Here is a 12,316-nt window from a genome sequence, read left to right as displayed (position 1 = left end):
CCGAAAGTACGGCGTCGCTGCCATCGCTGAAGGCACCCTCCGCGGCCATGGCCTCTTGTCGCCTGGCGTGGTGGGCCCAACGCTTTGTCGAACGGTCCTTAAGGGTCTTCGGTTTAAACCGACTGCACGCTCTGCAATTTGCCTCGGGGTGGTCCCTCGGCAAGCAGAGCTTACACGTGGCGTGTGTCAACCCAAGGATACTTGCGGTTGCACTTGGGGCAAAATTGAAAGGGGGTACCCTCCATACGTACCCTATGGCAGCGGGCTGGGAGAGTAGGAATATAAGTAATGTACCTATATTAATCAGAGTGTAGGATATGTGCCACCCCCCACTCTCCCTACTTGCAGGGCCGAGTCCAGGGGACTTCCGAGGCCCAAATCCGTCGCTGTAGTCCGACGGTTGAATTTTCTCTGATCCGGCGTCGAGTGTCGATCTATAGGTGGAATAAACGGGGAAATATATAACAATATTTGCAAAATCTGACTAAGTCAGGGAACTCCGCTCGGTGCTTCCGACCAGCAAGGGTACAGTGGACGTCACACTAGGGATAGTATTACTGGCACGCCCTGTGTTGACGCCCATTTTCGAGTTTCGAAAAACAAACTAATACTCCGCAGCTTCCACTAGATGTCGGCCTATGCACAGCATGTGATCTAAGCAGATTCCACAAGCCTCAATATATATATATATATATATATATATATATAAATACGCTTGCCACGATTGAACTATTTTAAAGCATTTTGGCTAGCTTCACGATTGCTTTGGTGCTTGCGTTCGATTGCATCTGTACACATTTAAACTAGTTAAGTATCTTCATCATGTTGTGGCATAGGTTTCTTTATCTTGATCCCAAGATGTCAATTATCCTGGGTATTTCTTCGTTCTTTATAAATCTTCTGCCTCTATGGTCTGGTTATCTTTATCTGGATGTCGATTCATCTTTGTATGACGTCACCATTCATCCTGGTCTTTTAGTTTCTATGCTTCATCAGGAATCTCATTCAAATGGCCATCATATTGTCTTGGATGCAAGTATGGTTTGCTCAATGGGTACTTCACCTCCCATATTCTCTTAGGTATAGGTATTCTTATGGGTACTTCAGAGACCTCTCTTCTCTGCTGTTTTAACTGTTCAGAAGTCACATTTTGGTTCATACGTTTCATGTAATGTAGGCGGGGCAGGTCGAGTGGGGGTACTTGGCTCCTCCTCTACACCCCAAACTTGGATACAAAGTCTTTCTCACTTTCAATGTATTCATACTTTTCTTCCCCATCCACATAGGTTGGTTTGTTCGGGATTCTCAGGCTCCTGTGACCTCGTAGGTTCTATGATTCTTAGTTCAAATTGTCCTTTCCTCTCGACAGTAGCCTCTCGGTGGGAGAGTTTGCATTCCTTGCACAACGTCTCTTGACAGTAGGCTCCCCGAGCCTTGGAGATTCTCTCAATCCAACGTGTTCAAACTTTCCTTTCCCAACCACATACCGGGTGTTTGCTCGTTTGGTATCCTCACGCTCCTGCAACCTCGTTGGTTCTCTCAACCTTGTTGCACAGCATCCGTTCCTCTGGACGATACTCTGAGAATGTTTGCTTCCATCAAACTGTCTCTTGACAGTAGTTTGTAGAATATGGAGGTCTGGTACTTGTTTCTTCACCAGCGATCTGGTCTCTGCGTCGGTTGCCCCATTCTGTCTCTTCCTTCAACCTTGGCTGCTTGATCGAATTGGACACCAAACTTCCAACGTTCGGCTAACATTCAGCTTGCTGTCCACACTACTGCCTGCTCCGCAGTCTGGTGTTGCTCTGCCTTCTCCACAACGTCTCTTGCACAGAGGTGTTTCTTTGCGTGGGGCTCAGTCTCCTACCTGCATAGGAGATCGCTCTCTGATCATACTTCTTTCTGAGTTCTTCATCAATGGCGGCGTTCAAATGAAAATCATAATTACTTTGAAGAGAAAACAAAGAAGTGTCACTGCTCGATGGTATTAGGTCAGTAGTAATAACAGTCTTTTCCACATTTATCTAGCTTGACACAGGGTCTGGTCCTGGAGGTCCACCTCAGACCAGGAGTCCTTATCCCACCCAGTGATATTCCGTCTGCCCAAACCTCTAGGGGGAAGGCCAAGCCAGAGGATACATTACAAGTTGGAGCTGGTCGTTCTCAGACTTGCTCTTCTCGTTAAATCATCTGGCAAGCTTCCCTCTCAACATCCACTGATATTACAATTGTTCAGGTGGTCCCATTCGACTAGCACTCTGAAGCTGCAGGTGTTTTAAAAAATAAAAAGTGATTTGACTGTAAGAACCAGAGGCCATAGACTGATTTTGCACCATAGAGGGGTTTCACCAAAACAGGAGGATAAGGGGGGAGACTATAGGAGATTTCCTGCCTTCTGCTCCTGACTGTGTCTGAAGAAAAAACCCGAGTGAAATAGATCCTCTGGCCTGAAGGCTGTGACCCTTGGGAAAAACTGTACTGGTCATTGCCCCTAAACCTTTTGGTGGCAACTTGGAACTTCGAGAATAAAACTCTAAAAAGCGGCACATCAGGGGTGTTCCGGAGGCAGTGGGCAGTTGGAAACAAGCATTGGCAATGCCAACAGTTTGGGCTTTTGTATAAGCATTGGAAAGGCACTTGCCTAATACTTAACACAAGCCAAAACTATGACTTTGCCAATGCTTATTTTTAGCCATGCTTCAGTAAAAGAGACACTTGTGGTGCTTATAAATCCAGAGGCTGAAAGCAGACATGGTTGCCATTTCTATTGCACCAGTTGTGCGTTCACAGCTCCAATTAAGTCCTCAACTCTCAGAAGACCGCTTTGAAAAAAACACTGGCTAGTACTTTGAATGCAAAGTTTGATGGTAATGGCTTTGGGGATTAGCATAACTATGGGCAGTCAATAACGGAACAGCACCTGCAAGCTTTGTGTCCCTCCTCTTGTGCCATATCTCCCCATTTGTACTCAACTGCAATGGTTTTGGTTTATAGGTGGCACTAGCCAAAACTAAAAATAGCCCAGAAGTGGGGAGCCTTCTACTGAGGAAGCTTCAGTGTTCTGAAGGCCGGGTGGGACAGGGAATGGTCACTCAAGGGGCAAACTGTGAAATCGAGTTTCCAGGTCAAGGCACTCTGGAGAAAGGTGGGTACCTTTCAATGTTTCTTAGGATGAACCAAGTACTTAAGAAGATAGGAAACTCTCTCAGCAGCCCAGTCGGCCTGAAAAAAATCAGCCCGACAACATTGCAAAAGGACAGAAGGTCCCAGAAAATGGGATTTACAGGGTGAAGGCAAGTGAAAGGCAGCCCCAGAGAACCAACAGGAGACAAATGTGAAAAATTAAACATGGTCACATGCAGCCCTGAAAAAAGATACCGGCTGAAGCATCCGGACCCACTGAGAGTGGATTCATAGACTGAAGTAGCACGATGAGGAAAACAAGAGCGTGCAGTTGCATAAAAAAACAAATGGGGCTTTGCAGTTCGATTTTGGCTCCAGTCACATCCCCATGGATGGGAATCCCGACGGTGTACACGAGACATAGGAGAACAAGTTATTTCATGAGCTTTACGGACGTATTAGCATCCGAAAATCAAACCATGCTACTCATCAGTGCATGGATGCAGGCTGCTGATATGCTTTCATACACCTTCACAAAAAAGACAAAATCAACATTTACCACTCTTCCTGCAAGTAGCACTGCCCTCTAGGTTAGCCTGATCTTCCCATCCTGATACAGGCTTCCTTGAGGGCACATGCAACATTTCCAATATCATAAGCAATCCGAAGACAGATAGATGCCACACACCTATGGCTCTTCGATATCTGTCCGTCAACAGTGGTCCCACAAACCATAGTCATTTTAGAAGAGGCAATGTTCTCATTCCTCATCTAAAGGCAGCTCAACATCTTCATACACTTGAACAATCAATATTCACAAAGCATATGGGATCCGGAGCACTACTAAATAATTTGATAATGTAGAGTGCTCCAAGCAATTCTGTAGTGTTTTGGCTAACCTTTTCATGTGCTATTAGTGGCTCATTAAATGACTTGGGACTGTTTCAATTGATCTACTGTGACTGCTGTGGTTTTCTTAAAAATCAAAGCTCCTGTCAGAGCTTTACTCTGTCCCAAAGTGGGACATATCAATGGGTGATTTATGGCTATTTATCAATTACCCACAATTCAGTGGTTTCAGGGATAAGTGATAAATAGTCTGGGTTTCATTTTGGTCGCTAAGTAGGTCAAGTGAGCCTTTGATTTAACTGATCAGTCGGTAATGGATGCAACCCCTTATTCAAGAGAGCAGAGCAATGGCTCATATTTAAGAAAACAGCAGCGGCGACAGATAGTCTAGCAGAACAGAGAATTAGGTCAGTGATTTAAACCAATTACATATGAAAAGATCAGTGCAAATTAGCTACACAAGCAATGGGAGCAGACTAAGTTTTCAAATGTTTTAGAAGTGGGCAGGAACTCATGGGAAACAAGCCAGTACTTCACCTTTTTAAGAGCTTTGAATCAGACAAAAATGTTTGGAAATCCTAAAACATTTTGGATGAGTTTTGTAATTAAAAGAAAAGCGTACAATGGTTAAAATTGTCGTTTTTAAAATGTGTATAGTAAAGATTTGTAAGACAATATTTCAATCCTGCATACACCCAAAAGTCTAGGGAAGTTTCAGTTCTGGAAATGAACGTCCTTAAATTTACCAGAGTACAGTATGGAAGCGATACCTTTAATAAGGGAGCTCATAACGGACAGGATAGCAGCGTGACAACCCTCAACTTCTCCTGCTGAACCACTAAGAGCATTGGCGTGTCGGAAAGGGATTCCTTAAAGGAATAGTTCGTTCAGAAATGTTATTGTCCCAATCGATTGGGCATGTATTTTCAATCATACATCGATCCATCTTAAAAAGAATTTCTATGCACTTTACTTTAGTTTTCCTCACTTTTATACATGCGAAAACGCCTGCCTGGGCAGATCCAATCTTATGGAAATCTTATCTGTTGATCCACTGTTTAATATCAATTTCCCTCGCAGTAGTATCACCTGCCCCTCAAGCGGACATCATGCATCAAAAAAACATGACAGATTGTCATATTGGGCTCCTACCTGCGGATAAGTTCCCATCAAAACCTTTGACCGGTAGCATCAGAAAAAGGGTTCCCCTGGCTACCCAACAAAACATGCACTTTCTAATGCTGTGACGCATTTAAAGTGCCCATGTTGGTTGATGTAAACCTGTGGGATGTTTGCATCACTACATTTCAAAATACTTCGATTTCAGCCAAAGAAATTGTTATTTTTGTAAATTGTACTATTAAAGTCCTACGCATTACCGTTTTCCTGTCGGCTTTCAAATCTTGAGAATATCTCATGAGCTCTCCAAACACTCTGTGTCCTACTTCTTCAGCCACCACTTCACGTTGTCCAGCATAATCGTTCAACTCGTTCAGGATGCTAAAAAAGGCTAGGCATGAAGTAAACCTGTAAAAAGACATGAGAAAATAAGGTCATCCCCCTCAGAGCGTTGTACAGATTAAGTGCATAGCTTTTACTTCGATGCAGGCTGCCAATGTGGAAAGCAAGCGTCTTCTTTTGTGACACCCCTTCCCCCCCAGATGGACAAACTTAATTTGTGTACTTTATGAAAGTATCGATTCTTGGGAGGCCGATGGTTGGCAATTCTGGTCCAAACCATTTTATTTTCACCCTGGTCTAAAGGGTGGGTGAGAGGAGTGGCTTAGGTGTTAGGGAGAATTCTCTGTTAAGGCTAATTTCGCAAACCTAGTGAGTCCCCCAGCAGCTTTGCTGGATTTTTGGGGTTTATTTTTTTCTCCTGCTAAGAGTGAGACTCTCTTTCTCCCACTCAGACATGATTTGAGATGTCCTTTGACTTTGTAATGTGTTTTGTGGGCTATGGGGTCTTTTACTCCATAGGGTTTCATGTGTTTTTGGTAAGTGTGTTACACAGCACCCTCAGTGCAGTAACGCAGGGGTGTCATAGTGACCCCCAAACATAGACTCCATACCCTGGGACTGACTACTGTCTCCCAGGGCATGTAAAGTCACCACTGACTTTACTAGTCTTAAATTGTGAATAGAACCAGTACAAACCATCATATTGTGGAAGTACTGGTAGGGGTAATTAGATTGCCCCTGGGTCTGTTTTTCGAGGGGGCACTGTGCAGTCCCCCCTCGTCGAGTTTCTGGCTGGTGGCAGTGGTTACCACGCGAAATATTCCACCGGAATATTTCCTATGGGATTTTCCCATTCATTTTGAACGCAACACTTTTTTGGTGCAATGTTAAAGATACCGCCGGGTTATTTATTTAATATTTATTCCCCAGTTGGGTCTTTTTGCCAGGACTCTGTTTTAAAATGGCGTTTGTGTTCGCCTCTGGAACTCCAACCCAAGTCCAGCCCTTTGTTCCACTTTTTGGCGGGCTTCTCCACAGAAGCCTCCAAAAGTGGTGCCACTCTGTCTGCGTCTACAGGATGTGTGGGAGGGGGGTTTAGGCACCCTGGACTGAGTTGCCTCGGCAACTCAAGTCGCACTCTTGTGTGATTGGTCCAGTGGTGAGCCGCCCGGCTCACCACTTAGCATGTTTGAGTGACAGCTAGGACTGATGAATGGGGGATTTCTGCATAAAAGCAGGGCTTTGGGGACTGGAACTTCAGAAGTCACCACATGACCAAAGAATCCGAAGAGGGAAAAGCTGAGCCAACCTGCAACGACGACATCACCGGTGGAGCCCTGCTGAACCGTCTCACCACTTCCCAACGACAGAGAAGATCTTCATCCCAGAGAGTCTTCTTCCTCTGAACTGGTGGGGATAACCAGTTCGCCCTCCTTTTCGCCTTCCTGGATCGTCTCGAAGTCGAATCGCCTGTACCAAGCAGCCCGGCGGCCGGATAGCCACGCTTCACCACTACCGCGAATAAAAGGGTAGTAACCTTTTAACCGGGAAACTCCGCGGCTGGTTTCTTCCCTGGCAGTGCAACGACCTCCAGCTTTCCTCCACGTCAAGATCTTCTCTTCCCCTGGACGAAGCACCGACTTGCACCCGCTGCCAGGAACAACTGCCCCCGCTGGAGCTTTCTCACCATTTCAGGTACTGTGCCCCGCCTGGTCTCCCTTGCAACAGACTGTTCCAAGGTGTCCCGTAAATCCTTGACTTTCTATCCTGGGGTGACTTGGGACCTGCTAACTAACTTTTTCTGAACTGATCCAACCTTTAACTATCTGCAAACACTCTTTAAAGAACTATTCAACTGTGTGATCTTGGGCACATTCCGTCTTGCTCTCTCCAAGAGTGGGCCTGGCCTATGACTTTCTTGCTCCTCAGTAGACTCTGCCTTTTCTGACTTGCTCTGGTTGTCCTCGAAGTGTTGGTATTGTCCATCTTCCTAATTCTGCCTTTTTTCCTCCCTTTTTAACTAACTTCTTATTGGAGTGCCATCTTCGGTTAAGCGCTCACCTCTGTCTGTAAATAAGTGGTGTTTTAACTAAGACTTGTTCAATAAGTAATCAGGGCTGTATATATATTAATAGTGACTGTGTTTGAACTTGCTTGCCATATTAGTGTTAGTGTATTTTACAAAGTGTGTTTTTAAATAATTATATACTTTTATACCCAAGCTCTGGTCAGTGTTTGCTTGTGCTACTGTATCTTTGTACCCATCTTGTATACTCTATATACTGTCTAACTCCTCTTGAAAGAAGTCTGGCTGCTCAGCCACAGCTACCAGGTAAATCTGGGTGGTACAGACTGCTACCAATTGGGTTTACTGCCAACACCTGTAGTCTTAAGCCTTTTGCAGTGGTCCCTAAGGGACTGCACAGGTTTCTGCCTAAAATTAGGTTATCTGGTTGGAGGTGGCAATAGTGGCAACAGCATGATCACTTCTGGCTTGTACACTGCAATTGTGCACTCTCCATTTCTAAAACAGCTCATGGATATGCACACATGCAATGGGCAGTTTGACTGAACACAGCTTTAAGGAGGTGCCACGTTGTCACAAGTGCTCGACATCGGGAACAGAAAGGCACACCTGCCGGGGTCAAGACGGTGAGGAGCGTCAAATGAATTGGTTACTAGTAATTGGGGAGAATGGCTGATGGAAACCTGGACTGAAAGTCTGCAGGCATATCCTGCTAGCATTGGGAATTGAACAAGATGTTGCACCTGGCCACAGACCAATACAGCTGTTAATGTGCAACCTTTTCAAAGCATCAAAAACAGAATATATTACCTATTACAAATACATCTATTTGTGACTTAAAGATATTGGTCAATGGCAAAGTGGCCAATCTGGCATCAGTCTTCCTCCAAATAGTCAAATCAGACTTCGGTCTTTGTAATAACTTGCATACATTAATAGGCATTTCTAGAAGACCAAAGTTATATCCATTTCAACAATCTTATTGGTATCTATTGGATTCTGTATAGCGCAAAACTAGTAGTGAAGCAACAGAGAGCTGTACAATAAGGGGCTACAGTGATTTGGCTCACCATAGGATACACTTTGCAGTGTACATTTGAAAGGGCAAGGACAGAAGGGACAAACTGGGTTACAGGCAGGGGATGCAGTCTAGAGGGAGAATGGCAGCCGAGTCTTGATGGATCTACAGCTCTGATCCTGTTGAAGCTATATTTCAGCATTATGGAACTGCAGCAGCCTTTGTCCATATCAGCGATTTCCTTCCTTGACGCCTTCTGATAGAGTAGAAGCAGTGTGTCCCCTTTTAATTCAATGGGAACACCCAAACAGCTGTAAGTCATGAGTAACTCCTCCCACATTGTTCACACCTTTTTCTATGCCAACCTTTACCGGCTATAGCAAGCAACTCTGAATCATATTTTTCAGTGTTTCTCTTAAGGATTACACACTTACTACAGTTTACAACACATTGTATAGTTGCTTATAAAAAAGGAGAAAATATACAAACAAAGAAGCACTTCATATATTTGGGGGGAGGGGCTCCATTGCATAAATAGGTGCCCAGTTAGAATACAATACTAACCAAGGAGGGTGTCCCTGCTGGAACTAAAGCTGGGACTTCAAATATTGTAAGAAAACGCGTGTTCTGCTGGTTATTCAAGCAGGGAAGTAAATCAACGCTTTCATAAATATGTATGCAAAGTCATACATTAATTAGTGATAGTCATTCATTGCAACAATGAATACAATATATAGCATAAACAGACAAGTGCATAAATGATCACACTAGAAAAATCTGTTGGACAACATATTACACCAGCAAAGAAAGGATTGACAATGGCTACAAGTGAGCAGTAAAGAATGCATTGCAAAAAAAGGAAAAGGACAAACTCCTAACACCTTATTTGTGTGACAAAACATGCATTAACTCAAATTAGGACTCCCGAATCAATAAATGTAATCAACTAGAGCCAAAACTAGTATTTTTAATGATAAAGAGAAAACCTGCATAAATGCAGTTTGTGAATTAACATGCGTCAAAGATTAATCCAAGTCAACGTGTACTGCGTTTCGGCATCCTATTATAGCCTTCATCAAGACCAAGACTTCTCCAGTGATCGTTATTTTCTGAATTTCTAAGGCATTCTCGTGACTTAATCAACTTAAGCTTTCTTACTTCAAGCTGAATAAAGACAATCTCAATATATGTAAAGCAGAAAATATGTTAGTTTGTTTCTTATACAATTCCACACCGTTCACCAATTTGCACTAAATTGTGCATAGCTACCCATTAGGACCCTCCGGGACATTACTGGATACATGGCATTTGGACACCCCACCTCTTTCCCTGGATTTCAGCCCATTCATACGTGACAGTTGCCTGAAATCAGCGCAACATCAATGTGGTTGTAGAAGGACCAGACAAAGCTCATTGTAAGCGTCTCAATGCAAGGAACAAAATTCAAAAGGTCCCTATGCAACCTGAAAACCACATTTCAAGGCCCTAGGACGCACTGCGCCAGGGTGAGGCAACAGATGGGGCGTGCACACACAAGACAACTCCCGCGTCCCCTCCACGTCCGCTTCAGTGTTCATCAGCCAGCCACACGCTCCCATTCTCAGTGCACTTTAATTCAGAGCGCAAAGCACGTCGAGCGATAAGCGACTCGGAACAGCGACCTACAGGATCATTGATTTCCAACAACTGATGAGTGTTATCATGTCTGTCTATACAACCCGTGCGGAGTACGGTGAATTTTTGCTAGTAATAAAAAATTTTTTACTAGGGGACCCATATTCAATGATTGAACCTATAAATTAGGACAAAATAAAGATAGGTAATTGCCCTTAGGTACTTGAAATGTACCGAAGTGCTAGGGATGTCAAACATTACCACTACTTCAATTAGAGCAGGTTTAGTTCTTAAAGAAGCCATACAGTTATTTACTGAATATGTCAAGGGTTCAGTTTATAATCAGTTAAGCAATAGGTTAAAAACAGGAGAACCTAAGTTGATTGCAAGGGTGAACTGCTGTAGGGGTTTTATTTAGTGGTTGCTACTTGGTAATTGTAGGCTAGTTCGAGGTCATCTTGGTCTTGAAGCCGTTGGGAACACAGGACATAGTTTCAATGGTCTAATCAGACCCACGTGATGACAACAAAATGTGTGCTTACTTTAAAAATTAACAATGGCACTGAACAGAACACGTTCCCAAATTTGTAAATGTGAGCGCAGTTACTGGCTTTGCATTAGAAGCTTTGCTTTTACTACGCATAATATACCGGGACGTACGATGCTACCAATGGCCGCCATACTGAGATGAGACAAAACCAACAAACTAATCAGGTTGGCTGCCATATTGGAATGGGGAACGCTGCACTACAATGTATATGAACGTCTCGATTCTAAATGTACTAATGACCGAGGATGTTAAATATGAAAAATGTGATGGATTTAAATGTTTACCATCATTGTTGTCTACATGAACACCCAGTGAGTTAGGTGTCTAATGTGCTAGTAGTAAATTATTAAGAGGACTACTGAACATACATGTTACAGGCTATGAAACTCAGACGTATTGGAGCATACTAACACCACAATGATCTACATATATTATCAGAGTGAGAGTAGGTAAGCTAAATATTGCTCCATTACGTAAATATTCAGGGGATAGGTCAAGTTCAAAATTAATGAGTACACAATCCATACTAGTCAGAGAGTGAAGAAAAGTGATAGGTTTCTTATCACGTGGGGCAACTAAGCCCTGCTCTAAAACAGATCACTGATCGTCAACAAATACACAACGTCCCATTGGTTACACAAACTATAGTACCCTTAATCACACGTCTCCCTATAATTGGTTGGCACTCTAATCTCAGTCAGTACTTTTCCACCTACGTTAGAAGCAAGCAGGCTGGTCTTCTAGGTGCTGGTGAGCTAGTCTTTAACCATAACTTCCCACCAATTAGCATATCATCCATCATCACCTCAGTGGTCTACTGTCAATTAAGGCTTTGAACTTTTACTTGCGAGTGTTCTTTTGCTCTGGAGAATTCAGGGGAGCGAAGGCACGCTCTGCCCTCATGCGCAGGTGTGATCATGTTCGTCCAACTTCATCGTTCCACGTGACCAACCACCACAAAAATCGAGCTCTAGTGCATTTAAAATACTATTTTCTAATAGACCTCCGACATCTTCCTTGTTTTTGTCCATGTCGTCTGAAAGGGAGTTTGATTCTTTCACACAATTTGTATCCAATGTCCCTTGGTTTTCGGATTCCGTGATAACTCGCAGACATCCCTCCCTTCATCTGGTTCGTTATACCTAGCTCCCATCAGCACTTTTCGGCAACTTCACTATGTTCAGGGGATCCTTTACATCAACATACTTTATAATTGGACTGTTTATATAAGCCTCCAGTGGATTGTAATTTTTCATCGGTGGGGAGTGCACCTCCAGTCTTGGCTGGGCGGCCTCTCAATGTTGTGCCTCTGTTGCCCCCTCCTTCCATGAACTCCCGTCCATTCCCAGGGTTTGATGCACCCGTTAGGAGATGAGGGTGTGGAGCTTATGTCAATCAAATAAACAAAAATTGTCAGCATAATCTACACCTGCTCAGACACATCAGGCCTTTGATCAACTTAGAGAATTGCACAGTATTGGTACATTTGTTCATTTTTATTTGGCCAAATAGTACATTTGACCAAACTTGGCCTGCACCATTCAACCGAATAAAAACAATTTGGCTTATACATACTGAAAATATGGAGCAGGGTTTGCGGTTGTCCCCCGCTCCCTATGATCGGTATGAATTAGCCTTGGGGGGTGAGGGTTGCTGGGTGTCCCCCGCTTACTGA

General features: G+C 43.7%; 1 protein-coding gene across 3 annotated transcripts in view; it reads right to left on the bottom strand.

The window, feature by feature from the left end:
- Positions 1–12,316, bottom strand: part of FNBP1L (formin binding protein 1 like) — a 1,167,050-nt gene that overhangs the window by 634,562 nt on the left and 520,172 nt on the right. For all 3 annotated transcript variants that reach the window (XM_069641836.1, XM_069641837.1, XM_069641838.1), the window contains exon 4: positions 5,352–5,499. In XM_069641836.1, coding sequence (XP_069497937.1) covers positions 5,352–5,499 — 148 coding nt within the window. The remainder of the gene's footprint in view (positions 1–5,351; positions 5,500–12,316) is intronic.

This window comes from Ambystoma mexicanum, chromosome 1q (assembly GCF_040938575.1).
Source record: "Ambystoma mexicanum isolate Mex_15411 chromosome 1q, UKY_AmexF1_1, whole genome shotgun sequence".
In the NCBI taxonomy this organism is placed as follows: domain Eukaryota; kingdom Metazoa; phylum Chordata; class Amphibia; order Caudata; family Ambystomatidae; genus Ambystoma; species Ambystoma mexicanum.
Note: the sequence above shows the minus strand (reverse complement) of the source record. Positions and strands in the feature narration are given on the sequence as shown.